We start from the raw sequence: 23,577 nt of genomic DNA, 5'->3' as shown, positions 1-23,577 counted from the left end.
ATGTTTTTCTTTTGCAAGAGATGTAAATATCTTGTATTTAGTTTTTTGTGTGTGTAGAGTTACCACAAATAACGCCCTAGCCTCAGAAATAGTTTTTTAGCAAGTCAAACTATCTGAACATGTTGTCCTCTGCAGCTGAAAGACGTCCACAGCAAAACTGTGTTGAAGACCGCAATCAGGAAACAATAAATGTGTCTGCAAGAAATATGTGAAACTAATTTGTTTATGCATGAATATATATAATCAAGCACTTTTAGATGAGCTTGAACCGGAAGCAACAAGCTCGAGCAGACTCCTGGTGTGTGTTTGAGGTTCATTTTAAAAGCAGATTACAGCAGAAAAAGTGGAAAAAAGCCAGTTTATTTTAGCAAAGACTTGTTAAAAGAAGTATCACGTTACAGCACCATACCCGCCCTTTGTGCCCTCTCTCTCTCTCTCTCTCTCTCTCTCTCTCTCTCTCTCTCTGAGCCACAGTAAGAAGGTCAGAGGGGGAAGGAGTGCTGTGGCCCAGAGGAGGGGCTCCGTGGACGAGGCACGCCTGTTGTTCCACATTCTTGACACTGGAGTCTGGATGAACGGGTGGTGATGGTAACAGGGTGCTCCGTCTCTCCATCGCTTGTCTCCCAGGGGACCACGAGCAGCTCGGTGCAAAGAGAACTTAATTCAAGAGTTTGTACAGCAGAGACGCACATTTCAGCCATGTAGTTATGTTGTAAAATCAACTATTTACAGTGTTGTTGTGAACAAAATGTTCTTGTTGTTTGCTTTGTATTGTTTTATGGCCTCTTTGTTTGGGCTATAGGTCAAGGATTTAAAAATATAAGAAGAAATACGTAAATATTGTATGCTTATAGCAAAGGCAAACACATTTTTCATCATTTTTTATCATCTGAACCTTTTTAATCGTTTCAGCTTTTCACTGATTTAAAGCCAAAAAAACCCAAATATAACTGCAGCTTATTTCAGCACATTACAGACCCTTAGACATGCTTTTATTGTGTTTTGGTTTGTTTTGAAGGGCCCTACTTTCTTTCAGCCCATCCACACAGATGCTTCCACTTACTGCCTGATTACACACTTTCTTATAATAAAGAAACACCAACTGCGAGGCGAAGCCACTGCACGCGCCTACTAATTATTTTCAATGAGAAGCAACAAATGTCTGACGAGGAACATGAGAGGATTGTGGTGGTATGGAGGGAGAAGTTCAAACACTAAATGAACATTTGACAGGAGAGGGGTTAGGTAACCCGTCACACACATCAGGACGTTCATTCACTTGTTCATACTTACACCTACGGAAAGTTATGCACTGTAATTTGTATATAACCCACGAAATAATGAGCTACGACATGCAGGGCTTAGTGACGTAACTCATAGGTTTCTGAAGAGCCATGGTGAAGTTAAAGTGAGTGGTTTCTTTGAAGTGATGTCACAGCCTAACTTCAATAAAGGGCAAAGAGGTGGATCTTCGGGCAGACGGCTAGCGACCTGAGACGACACCCACCTGTCAATCGAAGAGGCCACGCCCTTAATAATGTCTAACTTTAAGTCTGAATATTATAAAACATGGTGAGTTAAAGACAAATTCACCTGTTGTATAGTCTTCTTGAACAGAGCTATTAACAAGACCAAAACTAGGCTGTAAACGTGTTGGTTTCTGCTGTAAACTTGGTCATTTTAACATAGAAGTCTATGGGGATGGACTAGCTTTGGAGCCTCAAGTGGCCATTTTTGGAACTGCAGTTTTCCGGCACTTTGACGTTAGCTCAATTTCTCAGCACCGGAGGTTGCTGCTTGGCTGTTGTAGTCAGATGACGTAGTACAGAGACAAAGTCTGCAGACAGATGGGTCAAACCAACACAGGACTTTCACCAAGGAGACCACTGTGCAAGTCCCATTTTATCTTATTTTTGGTTCATACCTTACGTACTTAAACTTCGTACTGTTGTATGAGAATATGTTGCATTCTATATGTGAACCTAAACTCCGACAGCAGTCAACTGTTTTTACATTTCCTGTGCAAGATGCCATGAGCGCAAACATTGTTGAATCATCTGAGTTCCAAGATGATAAACTTTTTCCAGAAAGCAGACTTGCTGCCTGAACGAAACTGAATTGAACACTTTTTAGACACAATTTAGATTTGACGATTGAGCTGGAATTCTGTCAAATAAACCACAACTCATGAGAGACGGTTTCAAAAGCGTTACTGCTGCACAAACACATCTGATACAAAACAAGTAACCAAGAAGAGACGAAAGGATAATCTTAAAGAGATAAAAATGTGACACTGACTGTGAGTATGAAACATGGTCAAGTAAACAAACCGGACTCCTGATTACTCATGGAGCCACGTATATCTTTGTCATGATTATCTTAAGAAAACATTCCTGACTGTAGCAGAGGAGAAAGATATGAATGCATGCAGAGATATTTTCATAGTCTTTTATTCATGGTAAGAGTTTTGGTCGTTCTCTCAGTGTCAGAAGAAACATGTTAATTATGAGAAAAAAACTCTCAGCCTGCGAGACTTTCCCCTCGTTAAAAGGTCCAAACAATATATCCTCTTTATTGTTTCAAATATCAGTACACGCGTGTCCTCGTCTGGGACACGGAATCTGTATGGAAAACAAAAATGAACAACTCTTAAAGCAGTAGTCAAAAGATCAAATACCAAAAAAAACATAAAATGACAAAAAAAAGAGCCCACCACCAAAAGAGTGCAAAAACTAATCAGTTGTTTTGTAGAAAGCAAGCAGAGGGAGCATTTATTTAGAAATTTTATTTTCGACTTTACAGTTTTTGTATCAAATTGATCTCCAATTAAAGCCCTGAACAAATCCATAACACATATATAATAATGTCAACAACATACATTTACATCAGAGGTCTTTAGTTTTTCTTTACTGGGTGTTTTTGTTTCGACAAACAAGAGAATTCAAAGATGGTTAGTACAGACTGTGCACATTTCTCTTTTGTAATCTTTTTTTTAGTGGTATAGGTAGGAAAGGTCATTATTTTAAAAACAAAATAAAAAAAGAATTTGCAATTAGCACCGTTACTGTGATTTGTTTTTTTGAACTTAGGGATCAGCACCTCGTCCCGTTAGAAGCGACTAGGAGTTGTCAAACTGCTGATAGCTTAGACGATGAGGTCGTTGTCCACATCCTCTGCAAACACACAAAAAACATCCATCAGCACATTTATTTATTATGCATATTTCCTAATTAAAGCATGTGTTGTACAATATACAAAGAAGTGCAGAAGTGGTAGCAAGGTTTGGACATCAAATGGATAATATAGATGACAAGTTTTCTCATTTATATTCAGAATTTCAATTAACAATAAACATTAAAAAAGCTGTCTCTTTCAGTTTGTTAAAATAATCAGTATTTTAGGATTTTTTTACCGGCAGCACATAGGCATAGATAAGATATAGATAAGATGAGTATTTACTATTTATTTTTTTGGTATACCTGTAATAATATAATTTCTTATAATGCCAATTAAAAATACTATATCAATTTTATATGAATTAGATTCTAAAAAAACTTTATTTAGCCCCAATTTTGTTTTAACAATTGTTTTTTTTTTATCAGACCAACTCATAAATAGTTGATTTTCTCTGTTTTCTAATATATTAAAGCAAATATATTTAGGTTTTGGACAAACAAGAAATTTGAAGATGTCACATGGAGACATTTTTTAGACTAAATAGAATTGTTTAGTAAAAAAACATGATCAACAGAATAAAGAAGAACAAAAACAACCCTGAGCTGCAGATCTCTCTTTTATCCTCTGCAACTAAACTTCACTAAAGCTGCTGTAAATACGACAAACTTTTCTCAGGAAGAAGAATCATATGTGAGGTACATCAGAAACATCTTCTCATCTTCACTCATGTGGTCAATACTCACGCTCCTTGATGCCAAAGCAGTTGGCCCACTCCTCCAGGGCGATGTATTTGTCGTTGTCAGCGTCGCACTGATCGAAGAAGCGAGTGGTGCAATGCTCCATGGGAATGAGAGGGGCACGCAGGGGGGAGAGCTCGGTGTGGGTCAGATACCTGGTCGTATACAGGCAACACAACAAGTAAAGGATTTGTTAAGGAAAAAACATTTGCAATACAATTTTATCAATTGTTGTTGTGTTTCTTTTATATTATAAGTTCATTTTCACAAAAAGCGCAAAATTATTACGCTGAAAACAAACCAGGCTATGCCACAATCATTACATCTTTCTGAAGCTGGGAAGTGTCACAGGAAAAAGTTAAAGTATCTCCTATTTTTTGTTTGGCAGCACTTTGGCTGCTACTGTTGTGTGTGTTCGGCTTTATTTCGGAATCATGAGAAAACTAGTTTAAAAGTTTGTTAAATATAAGAAAATATGAAGATAGACGTTGAGCTCATAATAACAGAAGAAGCTTTAAAACTTCGGGATCTTAAGGCAACTTTCTTTTGTGATCGAGTAAAAACAAAATGCAGAAAATCCATAAACTGTTTGCTTTTACTTAAAATATGTTTTTACCATGTCATCTTCGACCCATTGTCTCAAAAAAATGCCTTTTCTTCACCTCTTATACTGTATCACATTGTTAGAACTAACATAAGTTAAAATGGGTGTTCTGGGTGGTGCATTAAGAGCCCAGCAGCCACATCATCTTCTTTTAAAAGTAAGTAGGTCTAAAATGAACAGCAGCTGGTGGACCCATCAGTGATTCTATGGTTTGAGATCAGAGGAAACCAACCAGCTCTCAGTCCGCCTCAAGCTCGACCGCTAGCTGAACAACACGTTATTATAGCTCTAACATGTGCTGACTTGCAGAATCGGCCCAAAACACCTCCTCTTTTTTGTGGATGTGGATGCCGAATGAGTCACACTATAATGAAGTGATCTTTTAAATAGGGTTGTCTTTGACCAAAGAAAGTCTTAGTCGACTAATGCTCGTACGATTTTGTGGAGAAATCATTTAGTTGATTTTAGTCAGCAGATATCATCAGCAGTGCACATACATTCTTTATAAATAAGAAATTCAGCTTGTAAAATAGCCTAAAAAATGACTAAGTTACTAAAGAAATCTTAGTCCTGGTTCCCCTCCCACAGTATACGTACCCGTCAACGGGGTGCTGGTCCAGCTGGCCGAACTGCCAGTGGACGGGGAAGATGTACATGTTGTAGTTCTTCTCGAAGTCGTGAGCCAGCAGGTCCAGAGAGTGTTCGCCAGCCTGCAGCCTCTTCTCGTTCTCGTAGATCTTCTTCACCTGAAAGGTCGAACAGACACAACACACATCAACCGAAAGTAAACTCCACAGCTTCCAACAGTTATCGACCTCTAATCAGCTCGTTGTTAATGTTTTTATTTAGCTTGAATGCAGAAATTGGTTATATATTATAACTGTAAATGCTTACTTTAGAAGTTTGTTCTTGTTAACCATAAAATGTTTACAATGTTTACTACAAAATGTGCAGCACATCAGAATCCTATACAAAATATCCTCTTGGACAGCAGAAAATACTTAACATAAAGGTTCATTTAAAAATATCGTTAAAATGGGTCAAAATTGAGGATCTAACACTTCCTGCAAAATTGCATTAGTTTATATGTTTTTGAAGATTTATCTGTATTGTATATTCTGCTTGTTTTTAACCCTTGTTTTTATTTTAAATAACATTTAAAGTTTGTTCTTGTTAACAAAAAAAATTTGACAAAATTCCAGGAGGATTTATCTAGACTTAACAAAAATATGTTGTCCTGTGCATAATTCCATCCATATTCCTTGATTTAACTTGGGTCATATTGACTTTCTCAACTCACCCTGAGCTTCTGCTTCTCGTTGAGCAGGTTGTTTTCCTCGTCGCGCTCGTACAGAGTGACCAGGACGTTCTTCAGCCAGTCCCTCATACGGAGGGGGAACTCGCTCAGCTCGGCGTCCATGCAGGGCTCGATGTCTGCGGAGGAGGAGACAACGTCAGTTTGATGTGTGATTCATAGTATGATTGAGTTGTGCTTTGAAAATAGCTCACGATAATCGACTGAATACAATATTTAATCAGTCTAAAGCCTGCATTCCATTTTAAAAGGCTTTTGATGGCATGGTACTAGACCATTAGTCATTACTGTTGCACAATCAGGCGGCAACATCTAGTTTGCTTTAAGAAAAGTCTTAAAGCTGCATTCTCTCTGCTGTCCACCAGGGGGCGACTCCTCTGGTTGTATAGAAGTCTATGAGAAAATGACTCTACTTCTCTCTTGATTTATTCCCTCAGTAAACATTGTAAACATGAGTTTATGGTCTCAATCTCTAGTTTCAAGTCTTCTTCAATACAGCATGATGTTCATTTAGTAAATGATGCTCCATTTAGAGTCAAACAGACCATAAAGCAGGGTATGCTTTATATATTAAAGCATACCAACTATGGTAACTTCCGTTCATTGGTTGCTAAAAACCAACATGGCAACGGTCGTATTCCGAATATGTTGTAGCTGTTAGAATGTTTTCTAGAAATTGAAATGATAGAAACTGACATTATGACCATTGATATCTGTCAAAGCAAAACTACCCGACATTCTCTCAAATGTTGCTGTTTCGTTAATATTGTTGTTTTAATTGGTCTTTAAACATGTCAGCATATGATTGCTGTTATTTAAACTTACAGTATAACTTAAAGGACTTTTACACTCACTGCATAATAAAAACATGATCCTAAACCTGTTAAGTCATCCTCAAATATCCAAACTGAATGTTTTATTCTGGTGTACTGAACTGCAACTTGATCTCCATTTGGGCCTTTCAGCCCTGACTCATCTCCTCAGAATGAGCGTGGGTGTGTGTGTGTGTGTGTGTGTGTGTGTGTGTGTGTGTGTGTGTGTGTGTGTGTGTGTGTGTGTGTGTGTGTGTGTGTGTGTGTGTGTGTTTAAACAGTGGAAGAAATGCAGCCTGCAGGCCTGGACATGACTGAGCCTCCCATCAATCACAGCGATGCCAGAACACAGAGAGAGCTGAGCTGAAGCTTGTTAGCTTAGCATAGAGGTGAGAGGGAACTAAACACACCTGATGCCTCAGTAGGGAAGAAACTGATACAGATGAACGACAGCAACCACAGGAAGTCAAAATAAATCACGAAGGAGAACGACTTAAGAACCGCTTCCATAAACAGCAACTGAAGATAATGAGATAAAATTCCAGTGCTGCAGGGATGACACACATTTTTGTTAAAATCTCTACAGCTTGTGTTAACAACAGACCTTATTTCAGACATCTAAACGAAAAAACCCAGAAAAAACACTTTGAATTCAACACCATGAAACAGGAAGTACAAAACTGCTGACTCATTTCTGGGTTTTAGGATTCCTTCCTGCAGCACTTCATGGTGAATATCCCCCTTTAAAATCCCCTTTTCTCTCTAAAAGCACTTATTTCTTCTTACTTATATTATTGAAACTCTTGGGATGATGCACTGTATTTGTAGATTGGTGCAGTAACACCTAATTAGTATTGTGAAGATTTAATAAATACCACAAATATGCATGTGTCCAGTAACTTGCAGAGGTTTCTCTTGTTATTTATTTTAAATATACTTGTTGTTTGATTTCTGCACTCGTTTTCTGTCGATTCATTTTTGTCTCGACAAACCCAAACTTGTTTTTAAGTGCAAAAAAAAATGTTTCTGCCCCATTGGATTTAAAGAGGTATTTTCCCCTCAGCTATTTTTACATCTGTGAGCTGAGGGTGTGTCCACTGTGGAGACAAAATAATCTCCAAAGAGTCATTTACTCAATGAGTCAAAACAGTTTAAATCATTCCTAAAGTAAAGTGTAGTCTCTATTGATTTGTCCATCATTTTTAATCACTTACCAAATCTCAAAAGATAATTGTAATGATCATTTTACCAAAGACTGTATATAAGAAGTAGACGTAGTCAACGAGACGTCACCCGATGGTTCACAGCCGTTTTGAAGCTTCAAGATCGGCATTTTGGTGGTCGCCATCTTGTTTTTGTGCAACCAGAAATTACCCGAGAGGGTGGAGCTAAGTACAAATGAACGCTGAAAACACTTTAAATACTGCTGTGAAAGGATTAAAGTTGTAAGACGAAAACTAGGACAACTCCCAAACCGGACAACGCCGTAGTAGACGTGAGACCTGTCAATCAGTGTGTAGCCCCGCCCTAAAGCATCCCCTGCTTTATGGTCTGTTTGACTCTAAATGGAGCATCATTTACTAAATGAACATCATGCTGTATTGAAGAAGACTTGAAACTAGAGATTGAGACCATAAACTCATGTTTACAATGTTTACTGAGGGAATAAATCAAGAGAGAAGTAGAGTCATTTTCTCATAGACTTCTATACAACCAGAGGAGTCGCCCCCTGATGGACAGTAGAGAGAATGCAGGTTTTAAAACACTTCAGAATTAGCTGCTACATCTTTTGGTAAAGTGTGGGAGCTCACATTTGCAGGGTCCGATGTAGTCGAGGTGCAGCTTGTGGCCCTTCTTGGTTCCCTCCAGGGCGCACTTGGTGGCGAAGAAGTGGCAGGAGGTGTCGAAGGTCTTGTTGTCGGTGCCGCAAACCTGAGAAAGGAAACACAGACGGATGAGTTTCAAAACCTGTTTCGGTGGATTTTGAGATTGTACGTTGGAGCTGATCTCCGGTGGTGAGTTCACAGCCTCTGGATAAATACGGTTTCACAATTTAAAGAAATGGCTGATTTGTTTTCAGACTTACGTGCTCGAACTCTCCCTCAGCAGCTTGGCAGGTGGAGGCGTCCTGGCAGACACACATGGGGGTGTTGCTCTCGTCGACCTCACACACCTTTCCCTTCTTGCAGTGGTGGTTCAGGCAGGGATCTGTAAGAAAAAAACAACATTAATGTTATTTCTCAGGAAGTTACTCCACTGTCCGGCCCTCCAGAGCTGTGCTTTTTGCCAGAAGAAAACTCTAAATGAAATTGTTCATATGTGAGAGGATTATTAAACAAGTTTGTGCTCCTTCTTTAACTGCTGTTTGCTTAAAAAGAATATTAAAGTCCTGAAAATTTGTGAAAAACATCAAGTCCTGGAAAAATGCTAATATCAAAAGATGCAAATCCAGCTGTTAGACTGGAGCAGAGCTGTGGTTTAGTTTCTGTACTAAAAGGGACACTTTAATTTAAGATAATGCAGTGATTTATATTATATTAAAATGTGCGCACACGTTTTTTTCTTTAATTTTAAGAGACATTTGAGCTGAAAATTATATAATTTGGTCTGCAAACCTCAAATCTATACCTCTTCAAAAGTGGGCATTTAGTACCAAAATATGACATTTATTAACAATAAATATAATAATAGTTTCTTTAAGGAAACAGGTTTAAAGACAAAGCTAAAAGATTGAAGTTGCAGTATCTGAGCCATAATTGGTTAAAGATGATTTATTTTATATATTTCCACCTTCGTTACTCAAAGTTATATAAAATAATTGTCTTATTGCCTCTTTCTGATTTAATTTATTTATTGAAGCATTAATGTGACATTGCAACATGTAGAGAATGCATATTATAACACTTTCAGTGCTTCAAGGTAAAACATATTTTCTTAAAATAGACAATAGAAAACTATAATCATACGTAGATTTGTTTTTTAAATGTGGGTGGACTGATGCTTTGATCTTAAATGCAATACATTTATATTTTGTAAAAGTAGCAAATACCACAATAAAAAAAAGTACTTCATTCAGAGTCCTTCAACACATGTACAGACTGTGGATCAGAGGACTGAGCTGCTGCTTCAAGTGAGCTGGAACCGGTAATTACAGCCGGTCTGTTATTATGGGATGTTTGATTTACCAGCCTGAGGTCTCCACTAAACCTTGCAACCCAGAGATACAAGTAGCCGGATGACGGAGGAGTGAAACGCATGCTAAATCAAAGGGTAAATCTTCATCTTTTTTTGACAACTTTAACTTTAACTTCATCAGCGTAATTGATGTTTATGCCTTTATTCCAATTTTGAATATAACTTTTATTACTTGCTTTTCACATTGTTGAACAAACAGTTAATTCTCTTATTTTTGACTACACAGAACTTTATTACATTTTTTTATTCTTGAGCAGACTTAATACTATAAACTTTTACCTGTCATTTAATATACTTTTATTATTCAAAATTGGTTGCTTTAAGTATTTAAAAAAAGACATATTACATGTTGTTATGTTGTGAAAAGATAATAATTAATTAAATTATTTGGAAAATTGAACAATTAAGGGAATAGTTGCCTTGTAAGAAAAACATTTGTCTGTGTACTTTTATTATTGTAATATTGTCCACCAGAGTAGAAAACTTCAGTTTACCAAAAGCATAAAAGTCCAACCCTGTTACAGAAACAAATTAAGTTCCCTTTTCCCCAAGTAATATTTTTCTTCTGTGTGAAAGTACCCTTGATAAAAACAACTGAACAGAACAGAAAAACAAAAACAGGTGTATGTACATGTTTTTTGAACTTACTCTCAGTCACAACATCTTCTTCTTCTTCAACGATCTCGATGGCCTCATCGAACTCTCCGATCTCAATCTGCACTGGGTTGGCCCCAACCTCGGGATCCTGTGGAACATCAGAGGTCAAAGGTCAGACTGTAAGCCGCTTAAGCTTTGTGAGTCACATGCTGAGGAATTCTAACATCGTCTGGGGTGCAAAACATTTGAGTGGAGAAAGAAACAAACTGCTTTCTGATCTGATTAAGTTTTCTCTTAAAGCATTTTCTGAATTCGTTCTTGCACATGATGTCCGTGCAGCAGTCTATTTCTGCATGACGTCCGCTTTCAGCAAAACCGCTTAAATATCCCTGGTTTTCCTAAAAAGAAAAGTTTTTAACGTCACCGCTAAAGAAGGTTCCTCCCTAAAAAGGCCAAACAGAGTCTGGGAGCAGCACAGACCATAATAAATCCAACAATAACAAGCAGCTGGGTCCACATGTGGTGAAGCCTTGAGGAACGTAACGGCTTCCTGCCACGGCTAAAATTAACGGCTGTGGGATCTCTGGTCCCGCTGGACCTCTGAGCCAGGAAAGGATTAAACGCTCACATAAGGTTTGATTTTGAAGGAATATTCTGGAAATTTAGTGTTGTGTGTCTCTTTTCAATACATATTTTTTGTATCTCCTATAAAGGCAAAAATCCCAGACGGAGCAGGAGGGATTTTGTGTTTTCATCCCTCTCTGATTGTTGGAAAGATTGTCAAAAGCCACAGAGATTTTGGTAAATATCCAGTTATAAGATTTCCAAAAGTAACAGATTATTCCCTGGTTGCATTAGGATCTTTATCAAACTTTAGAACTGCTCGGATTAATTCTATCTGGAGGTCGGGACTCCAAAAACGTGTCCCAATGAAAATCAGGGATAAAAAAATTGTTATGCTAGACAAAATTAGGTTCATTTTCTTCAGATTTTTCTTTACATTTTTGACTTTTTATTGTGAAATTCTGCAGGATTTCCCCTCTTTAGGCAAATAAAGATTCTTTCTTGACTGAACTAAATGAAAAAGTCCATCTTTACAAGGAGTCAAATATAGATGTTACTTTTCCCGACCCGTTAAACATGGAGGCATGATGATGGATTACTAAAAGCATTTGTTAGGAGAATCAAAATCAATAGTTTATCAATTAGTAAATATGCAGGATTGAAGTTTGTCCAGTTTCATTTCCACTACTTGTATTGAGTTTTCAATGATTCTGTGACTGATCGATTCTTTCCGCGGCTGACTGTCAACGTCACATGAACAAATACCACTGTGCTTCTTTGGCTGCAGGTCTGAAACCACCAAAGCTCCATCACAGATCAGATCATCTGTCCGAGCAGCTGCCTGGCTCAGGAAGAACATCTCAGGAGCCAAAATCAAACTCAGAGGAGAGCAAAAGTATTTGGGTCGAGTTTCCCATCAGTGTAACGTAAGTATAAAGAGGCAAAGTCCCTCTGCTTCTGGTGCAACAGCTTTGGACGTTATTTAGATAAAGAAATATGGAGTTAACGGTGAGAGACAAATAATTGTTTGATCTTGTTTGAATTGTGACATAAATGACACGTTTGTCAATTAAAAAGATAATTTTGCACGTCAGGAAAGTTCCAGTTTATCGTAGAACTGTTGGAGTCTAAAGGCCTTTACACATCAGGGCAGTGACAGATAAACGAAGGATAAACAATATGAAAATGTGAATAAACATATTGACGTGCAAACTAATTCCCGAAAGAAAAAGCTCCTTGGTTCCTTAAGGTCTTAAGACTGTGAAAATAGGGAATTAGAGACCCTAAACACCGAAAAGGTCGCAAAAGTGACGCCATATCTTCCTCTCTTGCTGAAGCTGTTTCGTACCAGAATGTACTTGACACGAAGAAAAGACGAGACATGTAGCTCACTGAGCGGTTTCATACAAATCTAAATCCTGCTACGACAAATCTACCACAAAACTGACACTTTCTTCTTGTGCAAAATATATTTTTTAATTGACACACATCATATTTGCAATTCATGGCACGATTCAAAAGGGATGAAAAAAATTATTTGTGTCTCCCTGTTGACTTTCGTACATATTTTTTTCAAAATAAGATCCCATGAGGGACTCTAGAAGGGGCGGGACTTCACCTCTCTATAAACCTGTGCTTTTATATTTCCTGCCTCATCTGCAAATTTAACCATCAAATTTAAGTAATCTGGTAACACATAAAATTATTTTCTTAATGTAAATAATCAGACGGGGAAGTTTCATGGTTTCTACTGTCTTTCTCTTTTAGTTTGCGTAGTTTCAGCTTTAAAAACTCTAAAAACAGGATGAACATCTGGACTGACCTCAACAACTGGCTCCTCGGCCACCAGCTCTTCCATGATGGGCTCCTCCTCAGTCTGGAACAAACACACGCACACACATATTAAACATTATAACTTGTGCAGGTGAACAAACACTTGCGAGTGCTCAGTGAAAAGAAAAAACACACTTCAGTGAAGCAAGTCAGAAGCAGACAATGACCTCACCCACACACACACACACACACACTTTGAATCCATGAACACTCAAGGGAGCAATCTGCACAGATTTGCAATAACAACACACATACACATATGTATGCACACACACCAGTACAAACACACACAAGTACACACACACAGGAACTGCACATGGATAGGAAAACACATGCAGGGAACCTCACCCATGAACTGATAATAACAGAGGAGAGGAGAAAGGAGGAGACGTTCAGGAAGCCACACAAAGAGAGGAACATGCTCATAAAGACAAAAGCAGACCACACACACACACACACACACACACACACACACACACACACACACACACACACACACACACACACACACACACACACACACACACACACAAACACACACAGTATCACTTACAGGAGCAGCCATGGCGTGGCCAGCCAGGCACAGGAGGAAGACGATCCACACCCTCATCTTCAAAGTCTGTGGACACAAAGAGACGGACAAATGAACCCAGTTTCTTATTATTTCAATCATATCGTCGCGTTCATACAAACTATTATTAATCAACAGCACACAGACTTTGATCTACATTTATGTTTGCTTTGCTGTCATATGATATTCATTGGGTGTGGAGGGTTTAACACACTCTGAAATAAAAAGAAAATTGGCTCTAAATGTTAAACAATTGAGTGTTTAGTCTTAAAACTGCACCCTGAGGAACACCGAGATGCTAAATAAAGCTTCCTTTAGAGCGCAGGCAGAGGTGGGTTTGAGTATCAAAAAAACTATTTTGAATTGTAAGTATATCAGCATGTCAGTGTACATATAATATATTTTATCTTCTGATTTATTTACTTTTGTTACGCACTTTGCAACCCTTCTTAATTAGTTGTAGTAGTAGTCATACCATTGCACGCTATATGAATGCTTGTAGTTTAGAAGTCTCCCCTTCTAGCCTCACTGCCCAAGAATAATCAACTGCTAAATCTAAAAATCTAAGAAAGCATAAAACAGACAATGTTCAACTTGTTTATGGCAAAAATATTAAAAGTTTTCACACCAACAAAGATTGCAAAACATCTCAAACATTAAACAACGTCTTTTTGGGACAATCTCCTGAAAAAACTGTATTTCACTTTCTCTCTTCTTAGTTTTCTTCTTTTACTCCAATAAAATAAGAATAATCTGTATCTGGATTTGATAATAACAGGGATGAATGAAAATAATCTGAATCAAAACTATAACCAACAAACAACCGAACGCTTATGAAGCCCTGCAGTGTTTCCAAAGACAACAGAAGCATCTGGACACAACGTGTAACACAACTCTCTCTAACAGACTAATGGAAGCTCTCCAATTTCCCAAACAAAACCCTCACTGTCCTCTTTGTTCACTGGCAGATTCTGTTGAAAATTGTTTCTGGCTGTTTCGTTGGTTTGTTGAAAAGTCTCTCCCAGAACATCATTTGGTCCTCTGACAGGGATTTCCTCTCTTTGTGGAGCATACATACACTAGCTGATTGCACCGGCTTTGGTAAACACATATTTATATATTTAAACTGGTGACAATTGGGTAGCTAAATGGTTGGAGCCAGGTTCAATTCCCACTGGGGGCCGTGTGTATAGTACTTATAGTTATATGAGGAGATTTTTGATAAAAGACCTCTACCTACTATTACATTTTCCTTTTGCTGCATGTGTTGACCACCAAATCACAGCAAGAAAAATCTGCATTTACTTCACTGTGAGCAACATATCCTACCACCAGTAACAGCAACTCCACCTCATATTCTCTATGAAGCACACATTTTTCAAATCATTAAGTACACAAAGCCAGTTTTTTTCTATGTTTTACTATATCAATTACAGCTCGAGCAGCACTGTGTTTTTAATCTGTGAGACCAATACCAATGTCATAATTTGTCCCAATTTTAAACATAAATACATTTTTGAAAACTGACCTGTAAACATGGTTGTTTAAGTTTTTTGACCAATAGTGTTTATCTACGAGATCAAACCTTCTTTCCAATCTATTTTCTATGATTTAGCACCATTTTGGCGTTTTTAAGTAAGAACGAGCCGACATTTAATCCGTTTTAATCAAACTCTGGTGCAGTTCGTTTGGGAAGTTGTGAACCATGTAATCGTACTTTACTGTGGACCAAAAGAATCGGAGCAAGACCGCTTGCTAGAGGTGGTCTAGGATCGATTCCAAGCAAAACCCCTCGTGTGGTTTTCATTGCAGTGAGAACATAATCCTAGTTGCAGGAAATGAACCAAAACGCAGGCTGCCTTAATGAGCATTTATTGAGATGGACTGACTTGGACTTCTGCAGAAGTCTGATGTTTACTTCATAACTATAACTTTCCTAAAGTAATCAGAGATACACTGGAGGAGAATGAATTTGTATGCACGGTAGATCAGTGCCGATCCGCTCTACTTTGTGCTCCGTTAGACGGATCCAGACTAAATAGAAAACCAACCATTCATTTTCACTCTAAGTAGCCAAAAAGCACATCCTTGTCAAGATCACACACTCTTCTTCCTCTTATCACATGGAAGACACCACTTTATTGTTGTTTGTTAAAGAGATGAGTCCCCTATGTGTCTGGGTTTTCTTGCTCTCCTCTCCATCTGATATCTGAGCGTCCATTATCGGGTACTCTGAACTCTTCGTCCTCACTTCTTCCCCTCCTCCATCACGTCTCGTCTGAAGGACTAAATAAGGGTTTCTTTGTTCCATAATGGAGCAGGTCTTCATCTCTCATTCTTTATTACTTATCTCCCTCTGCACCTCCATTAAGTCGGCTGTTTCACCCAGACATCCAGAGACGATCTCCGTCCTCCTGGCATCAAAGGACGTATGGTTTGTAGGGGTGAGTTAGTGTCCCAATCGTAAAGATCAAAGTTATTTCATTCACCCACGTTTCCTTTATGTTGTTTGCATTTTTACTGGCTTGATATCAAAAATTCTTTACAGCAGACTCTTGTTTCTGTTGTGTGTTTTACCCCGCTGTGAAGGAAATGCCTCTTTGTAGAATATACTGAACGCTGCAGGAGATCAGCGGGGATGATACAAAACAGAGCTGGGAATAGTTGGGATTCCTTCTCAGATAAAAACCAACAATAAATTAATAAAACATAGAACATTAAACGATTTCTCTTGGTTTTTTCCACTGAGGATGGGGAGATGAATTCCTCGGCTCTAAAAACATCGCCTTGAGGGAAACTGAATGTGACATTTTGAGGTTTTAAGGGGGGGGAACACTTCGCTTGGCTGGTTGCCGGGCGTCCTTAAGAACGTCGGAGGGGCCTCTTGACACAAAGTGTCTGAATAGGGCAGCATGTTTGGACAGATGCAGAGAAAAGGGTAAAGTTTGCATATACAGCCGACTCGAGTGTTGACACGTTTGAGAAATCCTGAAGCGACACACGAACGTTCCGTCATCTGGACAACTAAAGAATAACTGACTTTTAACCTGCAGGCGCATTTTTCCTCTGTTGTCAACCACGAAACAGTCAAAGTGCGTCTTTAGAAATGACTGATGTAGCATTCTTTCTTTGGAGCAGGTTTGTGCACGTTTCCAACAAAATTACACTATTTCTTATTTTCTCCTGGGTTGTGGTAGTTTGACGTTATTGGAACGTAATTTTCAGGAGACGGTCTGGTTTTCATCATCAGATGAAACCCTCATATTGCCTGTAGAGCCTCGAACTCCTAAAATGATACGCCTCAGGCCATTAATGCTAACACTGCACCGCTGACTTCAAAGAGGACTCCCATTAACGTTAATACGAGTTTTAATGTTTTTAATCCAGACTTTAAATCTTATCGCTGTTTGGAGATCTGCTAAATTATGAACAGAGAAATGTGGACCCCTATAAGCTTTTTATTTTGAAGGGTACAGGTTCTGTTGTCACATTTCCACCTTTATTCATTCTTTCTTCCTCCTCAATCTAGAGAATGAATCACATCACAGGTCTGCAGAGCTGTTTTGATGAACAGAGTTGATGCAACATGATTACTTTTGCTTCGTTTTGTTCCACCTGTCGAAAGGAAAGTCCAAGTCGTTTCGTGCTAAATGCAGAATCAAGGGGCAGGACTTTCACAATGGTGACCAGTGTTAGCGAAGGTCCAGAGATGAGAAGTAATTAAGCAAGGCTTGGAAGTGGAAAAATACAGAAACCTTGGCTAGGAGACGCAGACGATGACGTCTCCTAACAACCTGCACACAAGGACACGTCTCTGTACTAAAACTGTAAAAAAGGGAGAGACGAAAAAAAAAAAGGAGGTGTTCTGCTTACAGGAGGTTTAGTACAAAGAACTTCTGATGCATGAATAAGTAGCGTGTCCCGGAGCGAGAGCAGATGACGGAAAATAACAAAAATTGATGTCATCTCCTAAAAGTGCAGTGTTAGTGTTTGACTTGGAGGAACGTATGTCCGCTTTAACTGATTCCTGTTTGGTCAGAGAGTCGCTGGGCTCCGCTCGGCAGGGAAGAGGAGGCCGGAGGCCGGACGCACTGACGGCAAAACAAGTTATTTAATTTGGAAAGCTGCTCTCATAATCAAACAGGGCCGAGGCTAAAAGGGAAACTTCAGGCTCATGAAGGAGCTCCTTTTTCCTCCTCAAATGTGTTTAATTTGGGAGGTTAGTTTTGGTAAGCGAGTGTAAACTGGCTGTGGAGGAAAAACAACCTGCTATCTGCCTCTCTCTCTCTCTAACATCCTCTCTCTCTCTCTCTCTTTCTGCCCCTCGCTGCTTCAGATGCTCTTTAAAGAGAGGCGGATTTAGAGGAATTCTTTCTTCTGCTCCTCGGTGACATAACAGGCGGGTTTTGGAGGTCTGGAAAAACAACCTGTAGCAGTCCGTCTGCCAGCAAACAGTGCAGACAAACAACACTGGCGTGCAAAGAGAGGAGGCAAATATTCAGTAAAGGCTGTGAGAAGAAACAGTGATTTCCTCTGTCTGTATTGAGCCCTGGAGACAGAGATTTTTTATATTATTGATGATTCTTAAAGTTATTGAAATCTCCTCCATAGCAGAGGTTTGGGGAATGCTCTGTATGCAGATGGATGGTGTAACAGTTGTAAAACATCAGGATTTAACAGTTTGTTTCCATCTGATGTAGCAACACAAAACCTTAAATTTGCATCCAGAATCTGATGAAAAACCTACATTTTTCATGTTGGAAGTAAGGACTTTAATTCCAAGAAGATTAAATCTTACTGAAAGAGATGAAGTTGTTATCAGAGAACCTTATCATCTTAAGAATTCCTCACATACTTCACATGTTGAGTAAATCAATTACTCACCCTGTGTTACCTCGAAATCGGGAAGAAAACTTCTCACATTCCTCAAAAGAATTTGAAAAAGTCTTGATGAATTGAAGGAAATGGGGATCGCATTTAGCAACAGCAAAACTATATCACAACATTCGTTTACAAATGTGCATTTTTGCAAAAACTTAAAATAGAGTGCTGCAGAAATAAGCCCTAAACCTAGAAATGAGTCAGCATTTTTGCACGTACTTCATCTCCAAGTCAATGTATTTTTGTTGAGATGTCTGGAATAAGGTCTGTGTTTAACACCAGCTGATAAAAAGGGTCAGTAAACACCTCTCTGGTGCATTCAGGAGCTTTGACGTGTGTCTAAAGTGTCTAAATGAGACGACTAAACGTCCTCACTAGAACTCGAGTCCTCCTTTCCGATGGAAGAATCCCACTCACCAGATTGATGCTAACTTCCTGTTGGACTACAAAAACTATCCCTGAAGCACTCTTTTTAAAACACTGCTTTTTCTTTTTGATACTGCTTTTATATATATTTTTTAATAAATTGTGTTTACCCCCATTTAGACATTGATTTGTTGAAAGAATGCCTTTCTCTAGGTGTCCCCAAAATGCAAATTAGCTGTTTTAATGACAACTTGTACAGTCTAAAGTGAATGCAGAGCTTTTTTTCCTCCTTCCTGATCAGTTGCAATACATGGTAACCTTTCTTTTCACTCAGAAGATACCAAAGCGAAAACATTCTACCCGTTTACTTTGCAGTGAGATTTTTCTGATGCTGCAGGTCAGCAAGTGTGAGAGGAGTTTTGACCTTTCTTTTCTCAACCTTGCACAGGAATGTTTCTTGTCTATGCAGGTACATAGAAGTAGTGTGCACACGACTGTATATATGAGAATTGGATTATTCTGCACAAGTTGAATAGATGTTTTGATATAGTTTTGCTGTTATACTCGGCACCCATTTACTTAAATTCATAAAGACTTTTCTCCGTTGTTTGATTCTCTGTGCACCCTGGAGGCACGAGAGAAAAACAAAGTTTCTTCAAGAATTCAAGGAAATAACGAGAAGTGTTCCTTTTAAGTAATTATCTGTGATGGAGTCAATCTCCCAAGGCCGCCTAGTACGGTGAATCAGTATTAACACAAAACAATAATACACAAGGAAGGAGTCTCTTCTTCAATGACTGCCACCATTTGGTCTTTATGATGGCCTGATTTTTTACGGGACCAAACAGGAATGTTAAAGGTCAAACAGGTGGTGGAAAACCAGAGTCAAGAGGCATTGTCAATCCAAGCTATGTACCTCCTGAAGTGGCAATAAGACACCTGACATATTCAATCTCCCTGGAGAGTTCGGGGGGAAACCCCTTTACGTTGGCTGCACAAAGAGCACAGACCAGGACAGGAGAGAGGAGTGTTCACGGTGTAAAAGAGAAGAAAAGTCAAGATATATGCAACCTGAGTTACCTGACCTCTGACCTCTTTCCCCTCAGGACGGACCCTCTTGTGCTTTTGGTGCGACTGAATTACCCAGAACGGTTTGCTCTGAGCCAGTTTTCCTCTGCTTTATGTTAATATTTAATGTTTGTCTTGGTTTAAAGCGTGACATATTATATTGTCCCTTCAAAATAAAAGCCTCACACTATTGTTCCTCAGTCACTGTGCATGACAGACTTTGAAAATTGTGCTTTTCATTTGGCTTCAATTGCACAATTGCTCTCCCTTCTCTTTGTGTGTTCTTGCATTACTGTTATAAGTTTTTTTGTACATGTTGATGCCTCTCTGCAAAGATAGAAATGGTTCAACAGCTAAAATCCTTGTTTGTAGATGTTATCAGTCAAAGTCGGCTTGGTGCAAATCTGTGGTTGAAATTATGTTTTGTCATCTCCAGAGACCTGTCACGGTCTTTTTGTTGCATGTACACTGTGAGAGGCCAGATGGCATCAACTCTATGTGGCCAGTCAGGAAGCCAGCCAGCAAGTCAGTGTGTGAAAAAAAACATATCACATTAAAGCTCCAGAGAAAAAATGTGATAAAAATGTAATTTGTTGCACTTAAATCACTAATAACAGCGATTCAACCAGATCAAGAATGAGTTTCCATTAGCTGATGTCTTTTACAATGTTGCTTTGAAGTTAATAGGAAGCACTGTGGAGTTATGATGTAACTGCTGGACGGACAAACAAAAGAGTTTCTGAACAACTCCTGAAAAAGCAGAAGCCGCTGAGATTTTTCCATCTCAGCTGAACTGACTCACATTCCCTTTCTCTCTTCCTTTCACTCCCTCTTAATCTCACCTCTGTCACTCTTTCCACCTTTCCTGTTGACTCACAACTATTCTCCCGTCTCTATCTGCTTTATTTTGTATAATTGAACTTGTGTCATGCTGTAATTTGAGATTCTTCTTCTCCACATTGAGTTCAGATAGCAGCACAATCCTCACTTCCTGTCGGGGGATTAGAGGTTTTCTAGAGATTGCCAAGCTGGCCTGCTTTTTCCCAGCATCCTTGGCTCCAACTCCACCACCCCACCCTCCCCTCTTCTCCCCTTCCTCCTCCTCCTCCTCCCACTTCCCACCAGACCTGCCACCTCAACAATTAAGCAGCCAGCGACACTCTGTCTCCACCTCGCTCATACTAATGCAGACACTTTGTCCTTCAGTCCTCCTCCACAGGTGGGACGAACACGGTAAACGAGAACTTCATTTAGAAACAAAAGAATAACATCTTAACTTGAGTTTCTAGTTTTTAAAGATGCTGAGCAAAAGTGCATTAAACCTTAAATAAACATGATGTCCTTGACTTGAACAGTAGCATCATGTGGCATCGATAATAAAGGTCTGGAACAAACTGATGCAGAATATTTGCTTTGAATAGAAATATATTTGGAAAATATGCCAAAACAGCTAAACTGAAGAAGTCCTCACGTGTGTCATTTGTATTTGGGATCGTGATTGGCTTTGAAGCTGGTTGTGATGTCATGAATCATCTTGTTAGTACACATATTTAACCTTATATTTAAGGTGAGTATGTGAAAACAGACTTCTACAGTCAAACTGTGCACAGACACGATTGTGCAAAGTGAAGCTCAAATGTCAAAGGGAAAGAACAAAATGTTCGAGACATTTTTTCAGTGGAGGGGGGGCTTTAAATTGTTGTTAGGTATTTTAAATGCTCTTTTAATCCATCATTGATTGTTTTTGGGGTTATTTGGGGAGAGAAACTACGAGAAAACTACAACCCAACTCCTACTTATTCTACTGAAATGAGACTTTGCACCAGATGCTGGAATCTGGCTGCAGGGATCTGCTCCTTTTGTTTAAATCTTTTACTATCAGAAATGCAAACATAATCCAATAATTTACTATGTACAGAATTTACAAGAAAAACCGTACCATTTTCCAAAAGACCACAAATACACAGCTAAACTTTGCAGCTGAAATTTAACTCCAAATTTAAGAGATAAACTTTGACAACCTGAGATGAAAACACGATAATATAACAGATCTAAAGACAAATCAAACCAGTTGAAACAGGAAACGTACAGACACTCAACACGTTGGACGGGCTTGTTCCAGTTCATCCCAAATGTGTTTGGGTGGGTTTAATCTTAGTCAACAAATCAAACTGGGAATAAAAACATTTCTTAATGGAACAGGAAATGGTCAAACACAAACTGTTCCTGCATCGTTCGCTGCAGGATGAAGATTTTTCTTCAAACTTCAAACCAGAGTAAAAAAAAACTGCCTCAAACCAAAACATTTAAGCCTCTTTCTGTAAACCCCTCTGAGCTTTGACTGACGTGCCGACACTTGAAGGCATCTGAATTAACTCACGGAGCGTTTTTAAACAGCTGGTAACCGATTGCCATGGCAACACGCATTCCTTTACATGGGAGTAATCAGAGAGAGAGAGAGAGAGAAGGGAGGGAGGGAAAGGAGAGAGATTTGTCGGAGAAAGGCACCCGTTGCTCTCATGAAGGCTTTGTTGGAATCCCATCCACCCCCACTCCTCTTCATCCTCCTCCTCCTCTTCTTCATTCGCTTCTTTCTTTATTATATACTTTATTTTCCTAACTTATTAGCAGAGATAAATCCTGCAGAAACCATTTACAAAACTGGGGAAACCTCAAAAACAAAGACGGAGCAGAGAAGTTTGTGCATTTGAACTAAAGTCTGAATCATAAGTTTTACAAAGCATTCATTGTTTGAGAGGAGATATTGCGACAAAACCAAAAAAAAATGAAACTGCATATTAGCCTGTGTCTGCATCTCCCTCCTCCCCCATGCTTTAACCCAAACTCCCCTCCTCCCACTCCTTCCCTCCCTCTCCCCTCCTGTTGCCGATGTGGCACACAATTACCTGCACAGAGAACCAATCCTCATAATCACAGCTTGTTTACCCTGCAGGCAGAGATTTTACTCGCAGCTGTTTGGGCCGTAATGACAGAGGAGATTGTTCGCTGAGGTTTTTAGGCCACAGAAGCTGACTGTTAAACCAGATGTCGGTCATTTTAAACTAAGTTTGAGTCGTGGAAAGCTGATTGGAGAATTTGTAGAATACTGGACTGAAGTTAGAGTTTGCAGCAGGTCAACTGTCCGTGGTAAACTTTGAGAAGAAAAGGTCTTTCAGCTTGGTTCACTTTGGTCAGAGTTGCAGAAAAAGCTGATTTTACTTGATTATTGGCATCTGATTAAGAAATGTGAATTCATTTTAGGGCAAAACTGTTTAAAAGTCAAACTTCTGCAAACTTCTACCTCCAAATAAAAGTGTAGTTTTGTAACAGGAGTATCACAAAATAACTAAAAACCTAAGTTTGCCACTAAGAAAGTAAAAAGTCTTCTACAGATTGGTGCTCCAGACCTTTGTCACATGACACATGATGAACAGAGTCAGAGTGAGAGCTCTTACCTTTTAGCTTTGCAGAGCAGGGACAACAGAGGAGAGAGAAGTCAGCTGTGAGCGGGACCCCAGGACGATCTAACAGACTCTACGGTTCACACAGGAGACATTTCCAGTGGGACGTCCCAGTTCGGACAAACAGACCCCGCCTCCCTTTCTCTCAAACCTCCCATTGCACCCTTCCTCTCTCTCTCTCTTTCTCTCTTTGGCGTGTGGTTAGCTCTCATTTTGTGGTGTAACTGAGTAGCTACACTTTGAAATACAATTGAAGACCAATGCAAAGATCTTTTTAGTTCTTTCTCTTTTTTAACAGAGGTTCATTTGCAACTTGTTTGTTCTTCTGGATACGTTCATGTTGACAACTTTCTGAAAGCGATGTATAATTCTAATTCTGTATAATCCAGGTTTTGT

The 23,577-nt window shown here is 39.1% G+C and overlaps 1 protein-coding gene across 2 annotated transcripts; it reads right to left on the bottom strand.

Annotated features, from left to right (window-relative positions):
• Positions 1–2,434: 2,434 nt before the first annotated feature.
• On the bottom strand, positions 2,435–23,255 carry sparc (secreted protein, acidic, cysteine-rich (osteonectin)). Of its 2 annotated transcripts, XM_054597427.1 has the most exons (11): positions 23,176–23,255; positions 13,388–13,453; positions 12,824–12,877; positions 10,489–10,585; positions 8,732–8,853; positions 8,457–8,577; positions 5,819–5,952; positions 5,116–5,264; positions 3,921–4,069; positions 3,100–3,173; positions 2,435–2,621 (listed from the first exon to the last, which is right to left on the bottom strand). In XM_054597427.1, exons 2-10 carry the CDS (start codon positions 13,442–13,444, stop codon positions 3,145–3,147), a joined length of 912 nt encoding a protein of 303 aa, XP_054453402.1. In that variant the 5' UTR covers positions 13,445–13,453; positions 23,176–23,255; the 3' UTR covers positions 2,435–2,621; positions 3,100–3,144. The 2 variants fall into 2 exon arrangements, with proteins under 2 accessions (XP_054453402.1, XP_054453401.1); XM_054597426.1 differs by having other exon boundaries at positions 2,486–3,173.
• Between the last annotated feature and the right edge of the window lie 322 nt (positions 23,256–23,577).

Source organism: Anoplopoma fimbria, chromosome 4 (assembly GCF_027596085.1).
Source record: "Anoplopoma fimbria isolate UVic2021 breed Golden Eagle Sablefish chromosome 4, Afim_UVic_2022, whole genome shotgun sequence".
Classification (NCBI taxonomy): Eukaryota; Metazoa; Chordata; class Actinopteri; order Perciformes; family Anoplopomatidae; genus Anoplopoma; species Anoplopoma fimbria.
This window is presented reverse-complemented; position numbering and strand designations above follow the sequence as displayed.

Excerpts from the sequence above, each read along its gene's own strand:
- sparc (XM_054597427.1), bottom strand. The coding sequence starts at position 13,444 with ATGAGGGTGTGGATCGTCTTCCTCCTGTGCCTGGCTGGCCACGCCATG. Across the intron at positions 10,586-12,823 it reads CCGAGGAGCCAGTTGTTGAG|GATCCCGAGGTTGGGGCCAA; the intron begins GTCAGTCCAGAT and ends GATGTTCCACAG. Across the intron at positions 5,953-8,456 it reads CTACATCGGACCCTGCAAAT|ACATCGAGCCCTGCATGGAC; the intron begins GTGAGCTCCCAC and ends CCTCCTCCGCAG.